This window comes from Vanessa tameamea, chromosome 10, assembly GCF_037043105.1.
Source record: "Vanessa tameamea isolate UH-Manoa-2023 chromosome 10, ilVanTame1 primary haplotype, whole genome shotgun sequence".
In the NCBI taxonomy this organism is placed as follows: Eukaryota; Metazoa; Arthropoda; class Insecta; order Lepidoptera; family Nymphalidae; genus Vanessa; species Vanessa tameamea.
Window position 1 is genome coordinate 6,213,014 of NC_087318.1, and position 23,156 is coordinate 6,236,169.

At 32.9% G+C, this 23,156-nt stretch overlaps 1 protein-coding gene and 1 pseudogene across 1 annotated transcript; both read right to left on the reverse strand.

Annotated features, from left to right (window-relative positions):
- Nucleotides 1–398: 398 nt before the first annotated feature.
- LOC113400227 (coiled-coil domain-containing protein 130 homolog) lies at nucleotides 399–1,866 on the reverse strand (annotated as a pseudogene).
- Nucleotides 1,867–9,072: 7,206 nt separating this feature from the next.
- On the reverse strand, nucleotides 9,073–14,282 carry LOC113400138 (pancreatic lipase-related protein 2-like). Its single transcript, XM_026639642.2, has 7 exons — nucleotides 14,272–14,282; nucleotides 12,180–12,254; nucleotides 11,728–11,791; nucleotides 11,421–11,569; nucleotides 10,194–10,439; nucleotides 9,497–9,839; nucleotides 9,073–9,230 (listed from the first exon to the last, which is right to left on the reverse strand). Exons 2-7 carry the CDS (start codon nucleotides 12,226–12,228, stop codon nucleotides 9,185–9,187), a joined length of 897 nt encoding a protein of 298 aa, XP_026495427.2. The 5' UTR covers nucleotides 12,229–12,254; nucleotides 14,272–14,282; the 3' UTR covers nucleotides 9,073–9,184.
- Between the last annotated feature and the right edge of the window lie 8,874 nt (nucleotides 14,283–23,156).

Sequence of the window (23,156 nt, forward strand, 5' to 3'; positions counted from 1 at the left end):
TTATAATAGATATTTAAATATTATAATTTTCTTCTATTGAATGAATTTGTTATAAATAAAATGTAAACTTCCTACTGCTGGGCTAAGGCCTGCTCTCCTTTTTGAGGAGAAGGTTTGGAGAATATTCCAACACGCTGCTCCAATGCGGGCAGAATTTGGCAGAATTTCGTTGAAATTAGACACATGCGGGGTTCCTCACGATGTTTTCCTTCACCACCGAGTACGAAATGAATTATAAACACAAATTAAGATCATGAAAATTCAGTGACGCCTGCCTGGGTTTGAACACGCAATCATCGGTTAAGATGCATATATATAATATATTCAGTTGTTAAGTATATATTAAGAGTAAGTATTAAGTTGTATATAAATATATTTGCGTAAAATATTATATATTTACAAATTATTATCAAATGAAAAAAAAAACATGTGTATTAATCAGAGTTTTGACTGCTTGAACTATAATCACCAACTAAAGACACTATTTATTTTTTTATTTCGGTTTCGATACTATCTTGTACCTTATCTTTCAAATCCAATTCCTTTTCATTATTATTTTCATTCAATTTAGTTTCTATGTACCCTGATCTTTGTCATTTGTTTTGTTTTTTAATCATAATTTCTAAAGAATTTCGAATTAAGGGAACAACTTTGCTTATAGATTCTTCTTTTTTCAAACCACCAAAACTAGTCAAAAGTCCACCAGAGCTATGTAATGCTGGACTATTTAATATTTTGCTTCTGGCAACACTATGCTTCTCTTTAATACTGCGTGATGGTCTTAAGGAAAGCAACGAAGCCATGTTCTTATCCTCTTCTGATTCAGGCAACAGATTTATATTGAGAGAAGATTTTGCAAGCAGCAAGCTGTCATTTACAGCTGATTCTTCAAGTTCTTTTCTTCGCTTCCTAAATTTTTTTCGTAGGACACAATTGGCCTCATAATTATCTTTCAACACCATTTCATTTCTACCTCCGAGCAAGCCGAGGCGAGGCTTAGCAAGTTTACTCATATTTTAATCTCCAGTCTTGTGCTCTAATTTGAACATGGCATCGTCGAAAAGACGCTTTTGTGTTTCTGGAACAATCTGGCCATTCTCTGTCGGATCCCATCTGTTTTCTTGTCTTCTCGCTCCAGATACAATGACATAGTCAAGATTACCTGGATCTGTTTTTATTTCAAAGTGGTTATCACACAAATGGCATTTCATACGAAATTGGTACACAGGAGTGCTGTAGTACATTCCGATTTTCGTCTTCTCCGCGTTGTACCTTACACCCATGCCAATGTGATTTTTACATCCTTCACACCATATGTTATACGGCATTTCAAATCGAATTACTAAGATACACATGTGTAGCTTCCTGGCCCTTTCTCGTAAAGCATGAATTTATTTAACCCCCCGACTTTAGGGTCGTAATCGGGGGGGTAGTATAAATTTTGTCCTTTCCGTTCACCTATGGTTACTGGATCAAATAAATTTCTTTTTCAGTTAATAAATAATGATAGACTAATTATAAGTGATCTGTATATCGACAAATGTAATTTGAAATCCACCATAATGATCAAACCACTATACCATTTTAATGTTACTTACTTCTATTACTTACTACTACTAATTAATGTCTTACTCTGTACTCTATTGTTGTAAATAAATAAAATGTCTTGGGTAGTATCTTCAAATATCGTTTCTATGGTTTTGGTTAGCTTGATTACCGTTTATTGATTTAACACTATTTCACATTCACAATATTAATAATTAGTCTCGATGGAATTGGATGGAGCTTGTGAGGTTAAACGTCCACGTGTTCCGATGTCTCAAACAACCTGTCCGATAGGTCACGACACAGTACGTCATATGCCATTCTTAACAATTGACAGTTGCTGTCTTAACATGACAAACAGCGATTGACCTTAATAGCGCCATCCAGAATCATATTTGAAAACTAAGTGTTACAATCGAAGTATATAATATATATATATTTAGGAGATTCCTTTAACTATACAACTGGCTGGAACGAATAAAAAAAAAACAAAAGCGCACGAAACCGTAGCAAGCCGTCATTATTTTTGCTTTTTGTGCGCGGACAGTAAGGTAAATATTGGCGCGACTTGTAATTTGTTAAAAGTGTTATTATTGAATATTTTTGGATTTGTAAGCTCAACTGTTTCAGTAATTTAATGAAATATCTACGAATTGGTGCTTTATTTATGTTAAGATAAATTCGAAGGAAACTATTTTTTTTGTTAGTAAATTGTTTAAAGTAATTTATATTCTTGTCTTTTTTTTTTAAATTCTATTGCACTTCTGTACGTTAAATATATTATAAATCAGTGCGACACGAGGCGTTCTATAGAACAAATCTGTGTCCCTTTTCTGATGGAATCTTCGATGAATTTTAATATAGGTTATTGTTAATCATAATATGCTTCTTTCATTGTACACAGGGACATTTTGATTGTTTTTATTTTAATGTTATTCGCGCAATATAACTAAACTGTTTGACTAATTGTTCCATATTTTGTGAGATATTACTTACTGTGTGTAGTAAAAGAAAACTATCAGAACTTTCGAGACGAACGCTTCCGAAACTACGCATACATGAAAACTTTGTCTCTAAGTTAAGATTGTTAGACTTTATGATTGATTGCTAAAATGCCCAGGTCAGAATATCTTTGTTTTAAGAATACAACAAGATCATAGAATAATAATGAGTACCTACGTTCGATTTATTTATCTTTATAAAACAAGATTCATTTTAGCCTAACCCATACTAAAAATGAATTTAATGTTGTATAATTCGATCCTGTTGTTTTAGAAACATTCCAAAATATATGGTTGATTTAGAATATTGGCATAGAATACGTAAAATGTCTAGTAAGATTAACCCAACACACTTTATGGATCCTATTTAAAATATTAATTTGTTTTTCAAAGGCATTTCAAATAGTTTTGTTATTTTCAAGCTAAATAAAGCCTAGGCTATTTCAAATACAAAATGAGGATAAAATTATTAAATCAGCCACCAGAAAGTGCAATGCGAATACTTTTGAATACGTATAGTTTCCATTAGTACCTATTAGAATTAACAACCTTAACAATTAGGTAAATGTTGACAGATATTCCCGATGGGCTTTGTGCCAGCCCGTCTAGGCTAGTCTGGATAATTGCTATCCACTCATCAATTAGTCTATTGCCAAATATCAATACTTTGTATTTTCGTTTGAAGGTTGAGGCAGCCAATGAAATTAAAAGCACAAATAATATATTTTAATTCGTAGTATCGTAGTAATGGTCTAAGAAGTTTATACATCTAAAGTCAATGAGCTAAGATGACCAGTAAGGTTCCTCTAATCATTTTCTCGCCTGTCTTCCGGTTGGCGGACGGATAAATGGACCACCTAATGGTCAGTGGTCACCACCGCCCATAGACATTATCGCTGAAAGAAATAATAAACATTCCTTACATCACACCAATGCGCCACCAACCTTGGGAACTAAGATGTTATGTCCCTTGCACCTGTAGATACACTGGCTCACTCACCATTCAAACCGAAGCACAACAATACAGATTACTGCTGTTGGGTGATAGAATATCTGATGATTGGGTGGTACCTACCCAGACGGGCTTGCACAAAGCCCTACCACTAAGTCCGCTACTAAATACTAAGTCACGATGTTTCGTATTACTGACAAATGGATGGTGGAATGATGAACCGTAAAGTAATAGATCATAATAATAAATAAAAATCCCATAAGGTTATTAATTATAAATTTATGTTATATCGTACCTCGAATTTTCGTATATATATAACGTTAATAATAAAATGTGTCAAATACGGGTCCGGGCGACCCGGTATATGTGAAATCGTAATTTGTGCTTAGTTAAAGAATTTATAATTAAAGGCAATGAATAAATATGGAGTAAAATAAATAAAACATAGTTTCGTTGATAAAATAAATATGTAATAAATAATAAACATTCCTTACATCACACCAATGCACCACTAAACTTGGCAAATAAGATGCTATGTCCCTTGTGCCTGTAATTACACTGGCTCACTCACTCTTCGAAGCAAAACATAACGACACTAAGTATTGCTGACTGGCATTAAAATATGTGATGAGTGTGGGACCTACCCAGACGGGCGTACACAAAGCCTATTACTTGTAAAATTATAAGTCAATACGTTATGTATTGTTATTGTAAAATTTATTTATTATTTATTGATTCATTACATTCGCATACATTATCTATTCGCACTGCAACATCGTGTTGAAGTAAGCCTTTGCCTAAAAAGAGTTTTTTTATTTTTTTTATTTTCCACGATTGTTTACATAAGCATCCTATATACCAATAATGAAATCAATTGTTCTAGAAGATAATTTGAAATATCCGCTTCTGTTTATGATAATTAGTAACGGCTATTCCCAGAGCCAATATTGAATGCACTGTTAACTTCGATGCCTAATGAGTCACGTTCCTGTAATTACTTGCACTGTATGTATGTTTCATATACGAGACTTAAATATTGAAACATACTCTCTATTACTGACTAACAAATATGCAATATTATACGGTATGTGTTTATTGAGTGGCAAGATATTGATTTGATATGGGCAAGTATTTAAGTTAGTTTAATTTACATACAAACTCGTTTTGTATGTAATTGTACGTTCAAAAACTATATATTTAAAATGATTATTTAGATTCATATTCATATGTATATATAAATACCAGATGAAATGTGACTGCCGCCACTCATAGACATCTGCATCATCGGTGGTGCGTTTTTGGCATTTAAGGAATAAATAGGCTCAATTCTTAAAGGTACCAAGTTATTTCGTTTCGAAAACCCTCCAGCTGCCCTTGTTGGTTATTTAATGAAACATTTAAGTTTTAAAAGACTCGTTTTACTCAATCAATAAAAAGCTAACTAAATAGGTTGCAAATTAATTACTTTTTAAATAAAAATCACAAGAATACCATACAGTGATATAGGAAGGGTGCCGATATTATCTCGAATCGAAAAGATAGTAGAAATGCAGTTGCAAAAACGCTTCTAAAAATACCTTAATAACTTGAAACTTCTAACTATTGCCGTTCTGTGATACCCGTTCACATCCGACAGTCTGCGGTATATAGGCATTCAAAGTGAAAATATGACGTCACTACCGACTAACTGACACGTACGATCGTAGTTTGTTATGGAAATAAAATCATTCACTGTAAATGATCTGTCGATTAACTATTTTCCTATTTCAATTTAATGTATGTATAATTTTTGAGGTTAATGACTAATCTCTACGTTTTAAGGATTAAATTTGTAAGTTTGATTCTGTGGTTTTTAAAATTGTCTAGAAATTTTATATGTGTAATGAATATGCGCGTGCATCTTAACCGATGATTTCGGGTTCAAACCCAGGCAGGCACCACTGAATTTTCATGTGCTTAATTTGTGTTTATAATTCATCTCGTGCTCGGCGGTGAAGGGAAACATCGTGAGGAAACCTGCATGTGTCTAATTTCAACGAAATTCTGCCACATGTGTATTCCACCAACCCGCATTGGAGCAGCGTGGTGGAATATGCTCCATACCTTCTCCTCAACGGGAGAGGAGGCCTTAGCCCAGCAGTGGGAAATTTACAGGCTGATTATGTAATGAATATGTTATCTTTTTAATTAAAAAACAGAGTGATAATGTTACCCGGTAAGAATAACAATTTAACAATAAGGTAAATGACATGTCTACACGAGTGTCGATATCGATAAGGTTACTTCTCTTGTTTATGGACAATGATAACGTTTTGAATACAAATTATTACATCCGACGTGTAATTGTCTGATTAAGTGTTCATTGATATCTATAAAATGTTTTTTTATGATAAAAAAAATACTTTTATCATTGTTCGCAAACAATGTATAATTTCTATATGTGAACATATTGTTAATCAAAGTAAAACAGTAACTGAGTTATTGTATTTTAAACATTTCATTTATAAATAATGAAATTTAATGAATCATCTAGATTCTAGAACAAGGAGAGCTAAAGCAACGCTTTGCGGTAGATATCTTCAATTAGAATTTCAAACGAATGCATATTCATTCGTATTTTATTAGATTCACAGTAACGCACGTCGGTCTGAATCTATTAAAATATGTGTGAAAGGTAGTGTCATATATCCTACCTGAATGTATTGACATCTCTATTGAGATATAGAATTCTCTATAATATTTAAGTACTTTGCTAACTTAATGCCACATACTTGATAAGAAAGAAATACTAGGATGATATTTCAAATATCATGCATATTATACTTACATAATATGTAATAAACGACAGCCTGAAAATATACCACAGCTGGGCTTCGGCTTTCTCCACTCCTCTGGCAGAAAACGGTAGGTTAGTTTAGGTAAGTAAGTAGGTTAAGTTTTCAGCCAGAGGAGATAGAGGAATACACGCGGTAGATATTCTTCTAATGAGATAAATTATAAACACAAATTTATCACATATAAATTCAGAAGTGTTTCTTCGGGTTTGAACTTCTATACTTAATTTAGATTCATGTGTTTTTACCACTGGGCCATTTTATTGACTGGCTTAATGTGTTTTCAGTTTTAAATAGATATCTTATCTACAATTGCAAGTAAAGGCATGAGGTAACTTCGTTTTTAAAATTATTTTTAAAAGTATTTTTAGTTGAATAAAATTAGTGCGGAAATTTTCATTTTAATCCTTGTATAATCGCTGAACTGAACTGAACGCAGATATTGTGTTAATTGAGAATCTTGAATGAGTTAAAAAACTTTTATGGAACGAAATCTAACCTGTAGTAAAAAAAAATGCAGTTCAATTAACTATTCAAGCGTCAATTGAACCAACTTCAGGTTATTTCAAGAAGTTTTTTGATTTTCCATTAGCTAGTTATTTCAATGACTTTAGCAGACTCGAAAAAGATCGAGGCTAGAAATTAGGTGAGCTAAATTGTTATGTATATTACGCGTGACAGATATTGTGTTTATTATATTTCTCGATGTCATTGATGTTTAACAGATGTTATTGATTATTATTTATTGATAATATAGTATTAAGAAAATTGCTACTATTTAAACTAAATTGCTACTTATTAAACCCGACGTACGGACAATATATATGTATTTAATAAATATTGTTATTTATTTATTTACAGCGGTTACTTTTGAAGTCAGTATTCATAGCTGAGCAGATTTGTTTTACCTTTTGACACAACATTTCTGTAAAACCTGATATTCAATAACTTTCATGTAAGTGTAACTGTAGAATTTTAATAATTTATAATCTTGATGTGTAATCATATAAAAAATAATATAGACTTTTCATGGAAAATTAAATATTATATGAAGCAATTAAGAACCTCAGAAAGATGTAGTGTTGAGATAAAAATAAGTTGGAGTAGTCGGTGCGAAGTTTTACAGCGTCAGTGCCTTTGTCGAAGTTTAAATTATAGTAAGTAAAACGGCGCCTTAAACTAATGATTACTTTATTTTTCCTTGTCCTAGCAAATTTTACTTTGAGCAAGGATATGATATAATATTAAATGCATTTTTTATGTTACTGTGAGCTAAAGATATCGTATTTAATAATAAATATTAATAATAATTAGCAATATATTACACAAGTAAGTCTGTTCAACTTTTTTTTCGTCTTACAGATAATATATCAATATACTATATATTAAATCACAAAAATATTAAAATAAAGCTACAGAAGGAAATTCGAAATCGAAAATCTTTGAATTCTCATTGAGGCTATAAACTCAATTGTCATAAAACGGCGAACAGATTGAAGACGTTGGTAGTTTAGACTCTCATATTTATTTTAACAATTATATTTATACAATCGGTCTGGATTAAGAATAACACCGGCGTGCATCGGCGGTATAGGAAAACGTCATAAGGAAAACTGCATGTTCTTAATTTAAATGAAATTTTGCTATAAACCTTTATGTGAGAGTGGTGGGATAAGCTTCAAATCCTTCTCCTCAAAGGAAGAGAAGGCTTTATTCCCAGCATTGAGACATTTATAAGCTATTAATTTCCTTTTTATAACTTTACTATGTTTAAGTTACAGCTACCAAGTTTCCGTTTAGCAAATTAAAGTGTTATATTACGTATGCGAATTATATATGAGTTTTTTTATATTTGAGAATGAGTTCAATGTCGCACCAGAGGAGAGTTCCTCCACCACGAGCGCAGCATATCACCAATTAAAGGCACGCAGGTGCCATATTATATGGTAATCGCTGGAGTTTTAGTGGATTAAAATACTACATAAGCCATTAATAAACCCATACATTTCAGAAGGCTTTCCCGGTTTTATGAAAAAGAAGAAAGATCGTTGGTAGATTTTCTAGAAGGGGTAGATATTTTTTCGATTAAAATGAAAATAAAAAACCATATGGAAAATAGACGTACGATAATGACACATTAATTTATATACAGTCTTCCTAAACGGCTAAAGGTATTAGTTTGAGAAGCCTCATTAAGAATACCCTTATTGTGCAGTGTAAGTAGACGAGTTAAGCCCTTAAGACGAACTGTAATCTTATACTATGTTACTCTTATATACTACATGCGTCACTAGGCAGTTATAATGATTAGAAAATCAATAAATACCACTAAAGCAATGCAATCATAATCACTATTTTACCGTAACCCTTATGAGGGTGGAATAATTTCATAAAATAACTAAGAAAGATAAGTCTAGTTTGTATTTATTGTATATTTTGTCTTCTCTCATTGGTTCATAGGTTGGCTTATAAAGCTTCGTAATTTGTATTTCCGAGTAGAAATCACAGGTCAGGACGGTAAAATGTTATACGGTTTTTGTGTCAATGAATTCTGAGAAACAAATATACGAACATTGCAGAGTTTTATTTATTTTATATTCAAATACAAATCATGTATGTAAAAATTTAAATGTTCGTTGTTCAAATAAATAATTAAAAGTTATATCTATAGGGAAAATAGGGTTTTATTTTAATTCATTAAGTTTTGAACATGTATAAATATAAAAGAAAAAAAAATACGATTTTATAAAAATATTTATTTTTAATTTTGTGTAATTAAACATAATAGACCTTATTATATATACAAAGCTTAGATTTGTCTTTTGATTAATCACAACATTTCATGTCGTCCTTTAGAAGGGGTATGTTCTTCTGGTATTAGCACGGAACATTCCAGATCTAGAAACAAATTATTATATGATAAATTATCTCATATTTGAATTATATATACATAATACTAAATATACATTAAAACATACATTATAAATAGTAACCTTCGGCAGACTTGGCATAAAATGTATTTTTTTCGGAACGTTCTGTATCTCATAGTATAAATTTTATGTAAATTAACCAAGATATTATAGTTATTTTTTTCAGTTAGGATTAAAATCAACACAAGTTTCCTCTTTGTTTATAGATAAGCAAATATTAATAATTTAACATACCCAAGTTTGTTAAAGTCGTTATTTCCCATAGCGATAGAGTAGCCGCGACATGTATTCAACGTAACTTGGAGCCAATTTCCACATTGATTTCCGAATAAATGATTATTAGTGAGTGTGGCAGCGAACACTTCCCATGCGCGGTTGTGACTACAGTAATTATTAAGAAAACAGCCAGGCTGTCCAGTTCCACCGTTAACAAAGAAGTCCACGTCACCAACAGCGTCACCAATGCCATGGCCCAAAATACCAACAGCATCGGTGTGAATAATTTCTACATATAGAGCATCATTTTTGTTAATACGCTGAGAGTTGCTACCCCAATTCTGTGCAGCTGGACTCAAACCTAAAACAATGATTATATAATTGAAATAATAATAATAATAATAACCTGTTGCTTATCGTCTATTCAAGCTATATTGCTAAGTCTACATTCAGGTTCCAAATTGGCTCTATCTCAAATTTTATTAAAATCTTTCGAGAGGTTTAGTGGCAATGAGTTAACAAAGAGACAAACAGCGTTGCTTTCGTATTTATAATTAAAAAAATGTCTACGTACGATAAACTCGATATCGGTCTAAGCAGACTGATATCGAGTTTGAATAAAATTAGCCTTTTCGGATTTATTATTATTAATTTGTAGAGTTTTTATATTTTAATTATGTAAATTCGATTTACAAGAAAAATTATTTAAACATACCAGTTATTCTTGCAACTTTTCCGTCAAGATTTCTTCCAGCGAAACCGACTACATGAGCGCCGAGATCGAAACCGACCAGATGCAACGTTTCGAGAGCGGTAACGCTAGAGTTAACTAAAGCAGTGATTACATTCGCCAAGCCAGCACCAACACTTGGGACGGCACCAGCGGCAACAGAGTAAGTTTGTGATGCAAACGTTGACCAGTCTACTACAATGACGTTTATATTTTCACTCCTTAAGAAAGCTGTAAAATAAATAATATATTACAATTTTACATGCAATATTTTTTATCAGTGGTAGATAGAGCTCTCAAATATTTTCTAAAGCAAATGTTGTCTGGAAAAGTCACTAGTTAGTGATTAGGCCACTTTTTGTGCTGCACATTTTTTGTGGCTTATTGCCATCGCCCTGTGTTCGTTAAATAAATACGTTATTACTAACAACACAGATGAGGTATGAAGCTAATGCTACTGCAGGAACTATTAATTCCCGTGGTCGCCAGTGCACTGGCAATAGGAAATTCTACAATAAAGAAAAGTACTTCAAAATATTGATTTTCCTAATAAAAAGCTACACAAAAATATATTTCGGCAAAATAAACACGTTTTTTTGCCATAAAATTATATAAAATTTTAAAGCTTTTTTACTCCCGCAAAAACGCTGTCAGTCATTTTGGTGACGTCATATTGGCAAAAATAACAGTCGTGTATGTACGACTGTTATTTGTTATAACAGTCGTGGATGGTCGACCGGTATTCATTCAACGTTAACGGCTATAAATATGTATTAGGTGTTTTTTGGAAAAATAGGGAATGACAATCACTATCGTTGGTGTGTAATGTACAAATACTAGCATTAAAACTCCAGAAAAGTTGTTTATCAAAATGCTAGATGATATTAAAATGTCAGTTTTTGTCTATATGACGTCACACCATGGCGGCTCGTGTTTAAGGTCACGTAATATACAGACTAAAAATTACGACTTTTAATTTTAATATAATAAAACAATAATGCACTTTTCATGAGTCAAAATCAGAATATTTAAGTATATATCTAGATATATTTTAATTTTTATCAAATTTCATAATTTATTTTCACTAGCAAAAGTATCCTATTTAAGAATTGATTTATATTTTTCAAACTATCAATCTCTCAGTGACCATTTACTATCAATTCGACTATTCACACTTCGTTTTTCTATTATCAATAATACTGTGATTCATACCATCCTTCACTGTGGGATTTAAAGAAGTCGATCCAGATCCTCTGTGTCCATGAACAATGATGGTCGTATTACTTGTAGGAAGGAGTGCTGATACACTTTCTGCTGTAATGTTATTCGCGTTTATCTCGATAGGTACTCTAGGATTGGTACTGTAAAAGAAATATATATTTACACGGTGTACTGTATACATTTATTGTTTTTTTTTTTTACAATTATTTATTTATTTTCTCATGTGGTGAAAAAATAACAATATATTATCTTTTGGTGTATAGTTTAGAATTATTTCTATTATTAATATATTAATTACCTGGTGTAAATAAAGTATCGGTTGAAGTCTCCTTGTTTTGTTGAAATGGGCACCGCTTGACATGCTGAAAAAAGAAGTGTTATGAAAGTGATATTAAAGTAGCCTTATAATATAACATATTAGCATAATTAGCTTGAAATAAATAAATACATACACTCTGCATATTATACTAGTGATGCTGAAAGATGAAATGTCAGATAGTTATTTTATGGAGCGCAATTTAAACTTACGTACTTCAAAATAATAAGGGAATGCAACCCATACATGCAGCTTTCCTCAAAATGTGTACCATTACCAAAGAATAAGCGATGTATTACAAAACTAAATTAAACACATGCAAATGTGCTTACTCTGATGTGAACCTGCGATCTTCTGTTCTGTTTACAGTCCATTAGCAAATAATTCCATTGTTATCATATCAGGTATTGTATATTATAACTTAAGTTTCTTACCAATTATTGCAGCTGCGAATACCAAGAGAATTTTGTTCATTTTGTCCATTGTTAACGTTCACGACTCAAGAAAACCTGGCGTTGCTCAAAAATATTACTATTTATGTAGTTGCCACATATCTCTAAATCAAAAAGATTGATAAAATTAATCCGCCATCAAAAGGAACGCTTTTGCTGATTAATTTACTTTGATTGCATAGAAATGGTTATAGATAAGATATCTATGTATATGTCTATGTTTAGAAATGTACAATTTTATACGTTTTTATTTATTAAAAAATACTTAGATAACATTAAGTACTTAAATATATATACAAATATTAATTAAAAATAGTTACTGTATAAATCTTGACCGCGTGGAATGGTGGCAAGAATGCTAGCAGCATTTCCCCGTTGAATCGCAATTCCGATCCTCTGGGCTAAAAACGAACCAGCCCTCCTGTCACACGTAGAGGCAATAAGGCGAGGTGTTATACTTTTGATGAAGTTTTTCGAGAGCAAACAAAAAAAAGGGTTTGTTTTTTTTTATACGTATAATAATTTACAAGGGAAAATCATTATAGAATAATTGTATTTTTTTGTATTGTTATGTCAATATATGCTGCTTGGCAAGTGGATATTAATGAAATGCAAACAAGAAACAAAGTACACTTTATAGTGACAACATTCCCGTAATAGATGTATATTTATGATTTTCCTTTTAATATTAAAAAGGAAAATCATCGGTAAAATAAATGCAAACTTCAACAAAGCCGGTTTGACGTAATATGTCGTTAGATTTAATAGACGAGCTCTCATCGTGACTACGTTTTCTTTCAATATGCATATTGAAGAATTTTGACTTATCTTTTTTTTTAATAAACGACTAGATACATCACAAACTGGATGAGAAGAAATTTATTACAATTTACTAAAAATTTCCAAACTGTATTAAAATTAAAATATTCTTACGTGTTAATAGAAAAATTATTTTTTTATAAATTGACTAAATTTTGTTTTTAAATTCTTCAGTATAGTAATTTCTATTATTATATAATTTAGTTATTAAAATTTTATTTTATATTTTATATAGGTTAGTTTGGTTTATATTTTTAAAGGTCAATGTTGTTTACACCTTTGAAGACGTATCACTTTGAATGTTACCTATACTAGTTGTTAATTTAATGTACTTAGTGATAAGTTGATGGTGTAACTATTTAAATAAATAACTAAATTGTAGTTTAGTTATTTATTTATAAACTGTAGTTTAGTTATTTATTTATTACAAATAATTGCATTTTTTAATGTTATCGATAATGTACACACAGACTTAACTGTTTAAAAGAAATAGAACAAAAATTATAAAGATTTGAAGAAGCAAGCATTGTTTATGCTTCAAATAAGAACGACGGCAATCATTAAACAGGTATAAAAAATATATTAATAAAAATATTTTATTTATATGAACTTTCTTAAATAAAGCCTTAAGTGAGTTATTATACGGCTATAAATAACCAGTAGCGTTTATTTCCTGCTTTAAAATAATCGCTGTCATCATTGAGTTATCCAATTAAAGATACAGTAGCAATATGTAAAGAAACCATCTTATATTTACTTGGTGGAAGGGCTTTGTGCAAGCCTGAGGTTTCCACCCATTCATCAGATATAACACCGCCAAATAGCAGTACTTACTACAGTACACTACAGTACTTACTACAGTAGTGTTGTTTTTGAGTTCAGTTTGAAGGGTGAGTGAGCCAGTATAACTACAGGCACAAGGGTCATAACATATGAGTTCACAATGTTGGTTACCAGCCATGACTAGTTAAATGTATAGAATATTTGAAAGTTTAATATTTAAGTAGTACTATTTTTTCTAAATATATACTAATGTTATAAATGCAAAAGTTACTCTGTTTGTCTGTCTATTGCTCATATACCTACTGTCCAACCATTGAGCCGAATTGAAGATTGTATGCTATATAATTTATGAAACTAGCAACTGGACTCCAAGGATCCATATTTTTGTATACCTAACACTTGACGACCAACCCATAAAACGCGAGCGAAGCCGCGGTCAACAACTAGTGTTATATAATAATTATTATGTAACTTCCACACTTATTGATGATATAAAATTCCTTATTTTGGAATGTAAACAGTTATTGATTTTTTTGTCAAAATACATATAGCCGCCTTGATGAAATTCTGTCTTTAAGAATGGAGTCTTTAAGTTTGAAGAGCAAGTGGTGTAATATTATAAACAGTCTTGTTTTTATATAATATTTATTTCGTTTAACATTATTCAAAACAGTGTAAATTCTAGAACATACACACATATATCTGATGGCGCAACGCATAGAGATAATGATATATGTTATAGAACTACTCAAATTTGATAAAAATATTACGAAAAACTATTTATCATACATATTTGGCCTATTTGACCTACCGAGAAGAAGCGGCAAAAAACTCAGTAGTCTTTTCCAATATTTAAAAAACAAAGTAATGTTAGTTAAATACAATTATATATGTATATAATACATCCTGCCGGGAAGTCAACAAGTATTACCTCCACGCTTTTTATCATCTATATAATCTTGTATTTAATTATATGCTTTTTTTATTAACGTATTTTTACAAATGATTTGAATTTATTAATACTCTATTTTACATAGTAACTTGTTGAATATCGTCTTTGTCTGATTTTATAGATAAATTGGTGATTATCTTTATGACCCCCTCTACACGATATTGATTCGCCACTGTCTTGTTATAAATTCAGCACTTGGACATCGGCAATGTTAAAAGTGTACACCATAGCTTATACCTTGATTTGATCTTGACCTGCCTTACTTATACTCAAGCGATTAGTACATAAAGATTTATTCACTAACGAAGATGCGCACATCCACGTCAAACTACATGAAAGAAAGAAAAGGTAATCTTGTAATCTGTTTTCTATCTGTTTGCAGTCCTTACACTTATGAAATAAAAAAATAAAAAACGTTTGACGCACACTAATCCATATATTAAGCACGAATGTCACTCAATACTAATAAATGTTAATTCAACATGGAGAGACACGCCCTTCTGAGTGCATAGATCTATATCGAATTAATGATAATCGGAAAGTTACTAAGAAAAAAAAAATTGAAAAATATACTGAATTTGAAATACTTCATCCTTTAATTATTATAATATTTTATTTTATTATTATTAGTACAGTATACCTATCATATGTCAATAAATAAGTTACAGCATTAAACTGTAATATATAGTCATTACGATTTATTTACGAAGCATGTAGGTAAGTTAGGTTGATATTATAAAGGGGTAATCGAATATTAGATATTAATAAATGGTTTTTGTAATAATCGGACCGTATTAACTTTCTTATTCAGACAGTTGAGCAGTACTATCTTTGTTTCTGGGAAATCAAATTCCAAACTTTAAATGTATTAGGATTACTTTATTTGACCTTTCTCATTATCATTTATCGTTAGAGAAATATATTATTTATCACCGTTTCTAATTAATCACGATCAATGTTACCATTCCGCAAAACATAGTTGTATTGATTATATTAAAATTTATCGAGGTTAAAATTTACAATCTTGTTTTTTTTTTTTTTAAATAGGAAGTGTATTCAATTGGCCTGGCCATGAAAGATATGAAAATTATGCATGAGATATAAAGCTTACGTCACTCATGCATTTCAAACCATGCAATAAAAATAATTGCGTTCCCTGAAAATACAATCGAGCTGCTCTATGGAGGCAATATTAGTTGAGGAGGCGTGGTACCTATATAGCATGGCATGCACAGGGCTCTTACGCCAAAAAAACATTAAAAGATCTAAAGAATTTCGAGGCAAAATTTTCATAAAATTTATGTCAACAGTTGTGATTAAATATAATTATGATAATGATATAGTGATTTTCGGCAACGCATCTGCAAACCCCCCGGTGTTGCAGATGTCCATGGGCGGTGGTAGTCACTTTCCATCAGATGAGCCTCCTGATCGTTTGCCACCTATAACATAAAAAAAAATATATAAATATATACATATATGTAATAAAATAATGGCTGCCGAAGTTATATTAAATAGTTTAAATAAAATTAGTTCATATAAAAATACAAACCATTTAAAATCAATGACTAAAATCTTATAAAAATGATTATTCTGCGCAAAATGCTACCAATCTGCAAATCATATTGTGTTATAGCGTTATTTAAAGGCTTACATTATTCGAAGGTCAAAATTTACAATCTTGCTTTTTTACAGTAATAGGAAGGCGAAGAAATAGTCCTGACCATGGACGATATGTAAATTTGCTTACGTTGTAAATCTATATAAGATTTTAAATTAACATGGTTATTTTTATTACTAACATTATCTAAAACGGGATATTTACCATGTTTTTTATTTTTATTTGGTGGAGCTCGATATTTCGACATTATCTACGAATGTCTTGTTCACGAGACTGACGTTTGCGGGTAGATGTTGACGGCATTAGAAGTGTCCATATCGGACTACCTCCTTTCTCGTACGTTTGCTGCGTAAACACTGGTTACCACTACCACTGTCACTTTCACCCCTACTATTTGTTTTATTTACACTCGAAACTCGATCCCGTGTTTTACAAACGAAACTCACCGTATCGATTCGCGAATTTTTTATATTGTTATTCAAGGGTTTGCATAATTTTATCACTGGATTCCATACTTTTGACAGTTGAAACCCATCTTCCCTGTTGAAATTACTATATTTAGTAATTTCAATGGCTTCTCGTACCAGTCGGGGTATGTAATGGCGTTCTGTCGCGAGTATCTGAGCATTATGAAACTCGATCCAATGGTTCGGCCCGGCTTCCAGAAGATGTTCCGCGATGGCTGATTTCTTGGTATCATTGTTTTTTACCGCCTTGATATGTTCGTTGATACGACAAGATACCGTACGTTTCGTCTGTCCAACATAGGATTTACCACAACTACAGTCGATTTTGTAAACTCCGGGTTTTTCCAGGGGAAAGCTATCTTTAGGTGAACGCAACATTTGCCCTATCTTCTTGAAAGGAGTGAAGATAGTCTTCACCGCATATTTGCCCAGGACTCTAGCTATCTTATCTGTCACTCCTTTAACATATGGCATAAATGCTGGTTGTCTTTCAACCCTGTACTGTCGCAGCAACTTATGATCCCGTGTAGCTGTGTTTCCCACTTTATATCCATTCCGCTGTAGGACTTTTTCAACGTGTGCTAGCTCAGATTGTAGGTGGTCTTCATCACAAAGGTCATATGCGCGATTGGTCAAAGATGCTACTACAGCGTTTAAGTGTCGAGGATGGTGGTGTGAGTTAGCATGAAGATATCGGTCGGTATGCGTTGTTTTCCTGTAGACAGTATGGCTCACAGAGCCGTCCATACGTACTCCAATTTCAACATCAAGGAATGCCATTTTTCTGTTCTTTTCCATTTCACAGGTGAATTTAATTTTTCTGTGGATGCTGTTCAAATGATTTAAGAAATTCGTTGCACTATCACTGTCCCCCTTTATGATGGCAAATACGTCATCTACATACCTCTTCCACAGTTTGATAGTAGTTACAGCCTTTGCCGTTGACATGGCTATCTCCTCGAAATGTTCCATCCAGATGTTGGCGACTAGAGGAGCGACTGGACTCCCCATTGCCACACCATCTATCTGCAGGTAGTACTCGCCTTGGTAAACAAAGTAACTGGTTTCTAGGCAATGGTGTAGCAATTTTATATATTCAGCCGGTATGTTATTTAACTGTAATTTCACCTTTATAACATCCATACATTCAGAGACCGGCACATTCGTGAATAATGACTCGACGTCAAAACTGACCATCAAGTCGTCAGGGTCAACCGTAGTCGAACGCAAGATGTCAACAAAACGTCTGGAGTCCTTGACATGAGATTTTGTCTGGCCTGCTAACGGTTGTAGTACTTTAGATACATGTTTTGCCAATTCGTAGGTGGGCGAGTCAATCTGACTTACTATCGGCCTCAGCGGGATATTTGGCTTATGTATTTTGGGTAGTCCGTATAATTTAGGTGGTTGTATGTTTCTCGGCCGGAGTAAATATTTTGTTTTCTCATGTCCAATAGCATCCCTATAGGTCTTGATTAAAGTGGTCGTAGCCCGGTTTGTTCTTGCCGTGGGGTCATAGGTGACTTTTCGGTAAGTATTTACGTCACTCAGTAGATGTCGTATTTTCTTGTCATAGTCTGTGACATCCATAACCACAGTAGCATTCCCTTTATCCGCTCTAAGGACTATTAGGTCTTCATCCTTCTGTAGTTCTCGTAAAGCGGACAATTGATCCGACGTAATATTAGGTTTAGGTGGTTTTGATTGACGTAATATAAGGGCGGCATCTTGTCTTAATATGTCTGCCTCAAAAGTAGGTATATTATTACGCTGAATCACTTCCTCAACACTACCAATCACGTCTTCATAAGGAATGCATTTTGGAGTAGGGGCAAAGTTCAAACCTTTTTCGAGTACCTCCCGAGCGCCTTGCTTCAACTCTTTCTTCGACAAATTTATCACTGTACGAGTATCATTCGAGTTTTTAGAGTTAAAGCCAGTTGGTTTTTGCCGTTTTACTAGTCGCTCGAATTTTCTCTCTTTCTTGAACGCACTCGACTCACGAAAACGTTGAGCCTGTTGGTAAGTGATACGGTCACAAAAATCAAAATCTTCCGTTGTCAATGACGCACTGCACTCAAGATGTAAACGATACAACTCATTCCGACGTTTATCGATTTCAAATCGGGTGTTTCGTATAGTTTTACGCAACAACTTTACACTCGCATTTCTCAGAATGCTCGCGGAACCATGAATGTCCGGTCGTGGTTTTATCCGTACACACACTGGAATCACATTTGCGTCCCGACACTTTATGAGGAACGTTAATGCTTCCTCCAAACACTCACACTTTTTTCGCGCGCGTTCTAGATGTTTTACTAATTTTACGCACTCCGGCCCGTACCGGTATTCTATATAAGATTTTAAATTAACATGGTTATTTTTATTACTAACATTATCTAAAACGGGATATTTACCATGTTTTTTATTTTTATTTGGTGGAGCTCGATATTTCGACATTATCTACGAATGTCTTGTTCACGAGACTGACGTTTGCGGGTAGATGTTGACGGCATTAGAAGTGTCCATATCGGACTACCTCCTTTCTCGTACGTTTGCTGCGTAAACACTGGTTACCACTACCACTGTCACTTTCACCCCTACTATTTGTTTTATTTACACTCGAAACTCGATCCCGTGTTTTACAAACGAAACTCACCGTATCGATTCGCGAATTTTTTATATTGTTATTCAAGGGTTTGCATAATTTTATCACTGGATTCCATACTTTTGACAGTTGAAACCCATCTTCCCTGTTGAAATTACTATATTTAGTAATTTCAATGGCTTCTCGTACCAGTCGGGGTATGTAATGTATGGAGTCCAGTCGCTCCTCTAGTCGCCAACATCTGGATGGAACATTTCGAGGAGATAGCCATGTCAACGGCAAAGGCTGTAACTACTATCAAACTGTGGAAGAGGTATGTAGATGACGTATTTGCCATCATAAAGGGGGACAGTGATAGTGCAACGAATTTCTTAAATCATTTGAACAGCATCCACAGAAAAATTAAATTCACCTGTGAAATGGAAAAGAACAGAAAAATGGCATTCCTTGATGTTGAAATTGGAGTACGTATGGACGGCTCTGTGAGCCATACTGTCTACAGGAAAACAACGCATACCGACCGATATCTTCATGCTAACTCACACCACCATCCTCGACACTTAAACGCTGTAGTAGCATCTTTGACCAATCGCGCATATGACCTTTGTGATGAAGACCACCTACAATCTGAGCTAGCACACGTTGAAAAAGTCCTACAGCGGAATGGATATAAAGTGGGAAACACAGCTACACGGGATCATAAGTTGCTGCGACAGTACAGGGTTGAAAGACAACCAGCATTTATGCCATATGTTAAAGGAGTGACAGATAAGATAGCTAGAGTCCTGGGCAAATATGCGGTGAAGACTATCTTCACTCCTTTCAAGAAGATAGGGCAAATGTTGCGTTCACCTAAAGATAGCTTTCCCCTGGAAAAACCCGGAGTTTACAAAATCGACTGTAGTTGTGGTAAATCCTATGTTGGACAGACGAAACGTACGGTATCTTGTCGTATCAACGAACATATCAAGGCGGTAAAAAACAATGATACCAAGAAATCAGCCATCGCGGAACATCTTCTGGAAGCCGGGCCGAACCATTGGATCGAGTTTCATAATGCTCAGATACTCGCGACAGAACGCCATTACATACCCCGACTGGTACGAGAAGCCATTGAAATTACTAAATATAGTAATTTCAACAGGGAAGATGGGTTTCAACTGTCAAAAGTATGGAATCCAGTGATAAAATTATGCAAACCCTTGAATAACAATATAAAAAATTCGCGAATCGATACGGTGAGTTTCGTTTGTAAAACACGGGATCGAGTTTCGAGTGTAAATAAAACAAATAGTAGGGGTGAAAGTGACAGTGGTAGTGGTAACCAGTGTTTACGCAGCAAACGTACGAGAAAGGAGGTAGTCCGATATGGACACTTCTAATGCCGTCAACATCTACCCGCAAACGTCAGTCTCGTGAACAAGACATTCGTAGATAATGTCGAAATATCGAGCTCCACCAAATAAAAATAAAAAACATGGTAAATATCCCGTTTTAGATAATGTTGTAAATCTAGTTTAATTTTAATCAAAGTTTGAATATATTATGACATAAATAAATAAAACTTTAAATCAGTACCACAATATGAACTGAATTTAGGTCATTAGTTTATAGGGTGACGCATGATGCAAGAAATTTGGCAGGATACTCCTATAACTCGTCCAAGTCTTGTAACTTATGAGGGCCACTCACTTACTGACCCAAAATTACTTGGCATAGGATAAAGGGAGACACGCAACGTCTTAAACATTACCTATTTGTCAATATTATAGCTACGTAACCGAAAATATTGCAGACAATATTCAATATAAAGTGTAGAGAGATTCATAGAGATAGCTTATGGGCTATATGGTGAATAATTATATGTAATAATAATAAATAAGTATGTCATATGTGATGAAATATCATGTATGGTTTTATTTTGTGAAAATTACGCCCACAGCGTGTGATTTAAGGAGATATTTTTTTCGGTTTTACGCAAAAACTACTAATCCGATTGCAATATAACTTAATATGCCGAGATCCGATAGAAAATGGTCCCTCAAGGTGATTTCGAATTGAACGCTGTCAAAACTGAAACATATACAAGTATTTAAATTAACAGACTGATAGATCTTACAAAGTAGGTGAGCCCACTACTGGACATACTGGTAGTGGACTTTTCAAGGCTGGATGTATAGATGGATACTTTAGGTTAAGAGCGTGCGTAAAACTATAAAAAACAGATTACAACCCGTCTTCCCTTAGACATTCCTTTTGGAATGCGATTTCATTTCTATGCTTTTTCTATCTACAACGACTTGCAGTATTGTATTTTTGTTTCTTTTTGCCCATGTTTTAAAAAATACTCTAGAATATCGTGTAGTTTTTTGTATTACAGTTTTTTTTGTAGCCCTGTCCCCTTAACATAGCTGTAACGACTGATTTTGAAAAGTAATATTTGTTTGGTATGTAACAGATGTGGTTTTTCCGTTATTGTTATATAAGATATTTACAAAAAGTAAGACCCTTACAAAAATCTATAATGAGCCGTATGTTATGAGTAAGTATAATTAATTATCCAGATTTGTCTCAATAATCTTCAACATTAAGAGTTTATATACTGTCCGAACCGATGGTAGCTTTAAATTTAATTCAACATGACGATTCAGATCCTTTTATGACCTACTCGAATAAGGAAATTTTTTGATTGTGATTTTAAAAATGGACATTTTATTTTATTTTTTGACAAATTTAATTATTATTTACTGAAGTCAGAAACATTATGATTTAAAAAGTCCAGTTACAAGTTTATGATAAAAATCATTCATAACATACAGATCGCTTATGAATGTATGAAAATATTCAGATTTCTACAAGAGCTGGAATATTTCTTGAGCTTCGCTAATGTTATTCTATATGTACACTAGAATATGTTTAGGTAAACTTGAATTTCCTCAGAAATTTGTCCCGCTCTGTCTTTTTGAATTCCATGTTCGTGTTTAGTGAGCAATTTGACGTAATTTATTCTTAACACTTTCAGGACCTTGTTGCAAACCTTGGGGAACAAGAAAATAGAAGAACAAGATTTCTCGTCTTCATTTTCTTAAGCCTTGTGGTCAATTGTGCATTTTCTCGTAGCAAAGCCAAGAAAACCTGGCTACCTAAAATAAAATAAACAAATACTACCTTTTTAAAAAAGGACTGAAACAAAGCCCAGTTACAAGAAAAACAAATTTAATCTATATCGGTTCAACGGTTTAAGTGTGTAGAGGTATCAGGCAGATGTACATATCGAAATGGCATATCATCCTAAGTCGGTTGTAAACATTTCACGAGTGAGGAACGAAGTGAATTCTTATATATGACTATTAGTTATTAATTTCGTATATTAGGTATTGTTTTTGTAAATAATTACAATATATTATTACTATAAATTCGATGTTTATTTACGTTGTTTCATGTTTATTATCACTTTCATTTTGGGTTTTATGTAATTTAAAATTTTAAAATAAGACGTAAGTAAATAAAATCATAAAAATACAATTCAATAATGTATTATGTATTATGAACACGGTGTGTGATCCCCGATTAGACATAAAATACTCTTCATTACCCAAGTCTATCTATCACTTCCGTGTACATAATTTCTTTATCATCGCTCCAACTCATCAGTATAAATATTTAGAACGATTGCATATAAATAATGTTGATGCACAGATTACGACCC

Excerpts from the sequence above, each read along its gene's own strand:
- LOC113400138 (XM_026639642.2), bottom strand. The coding sequence starts at position 12,228 with ATGGACAAAATGAACAAAATTCTCTTGGTATTCGCAGCTGCAATAATT. Across the intron at positions 11,792-12,179 it reads ATTCGCAGCTGCAATAATTG|CATGTCAAGCGGTGCCCATT; the intron begins GTAAGAAACTTA and ends TTCTTTTTTCAG. Across the intron at positions 9,231-9,496 it reads AACGACTTTAACAAACTTGG|ATCTGGAATGTTCCGTGCTA; the intron begins GTATGTTAAATT and ends ATTTGTTTCTAG.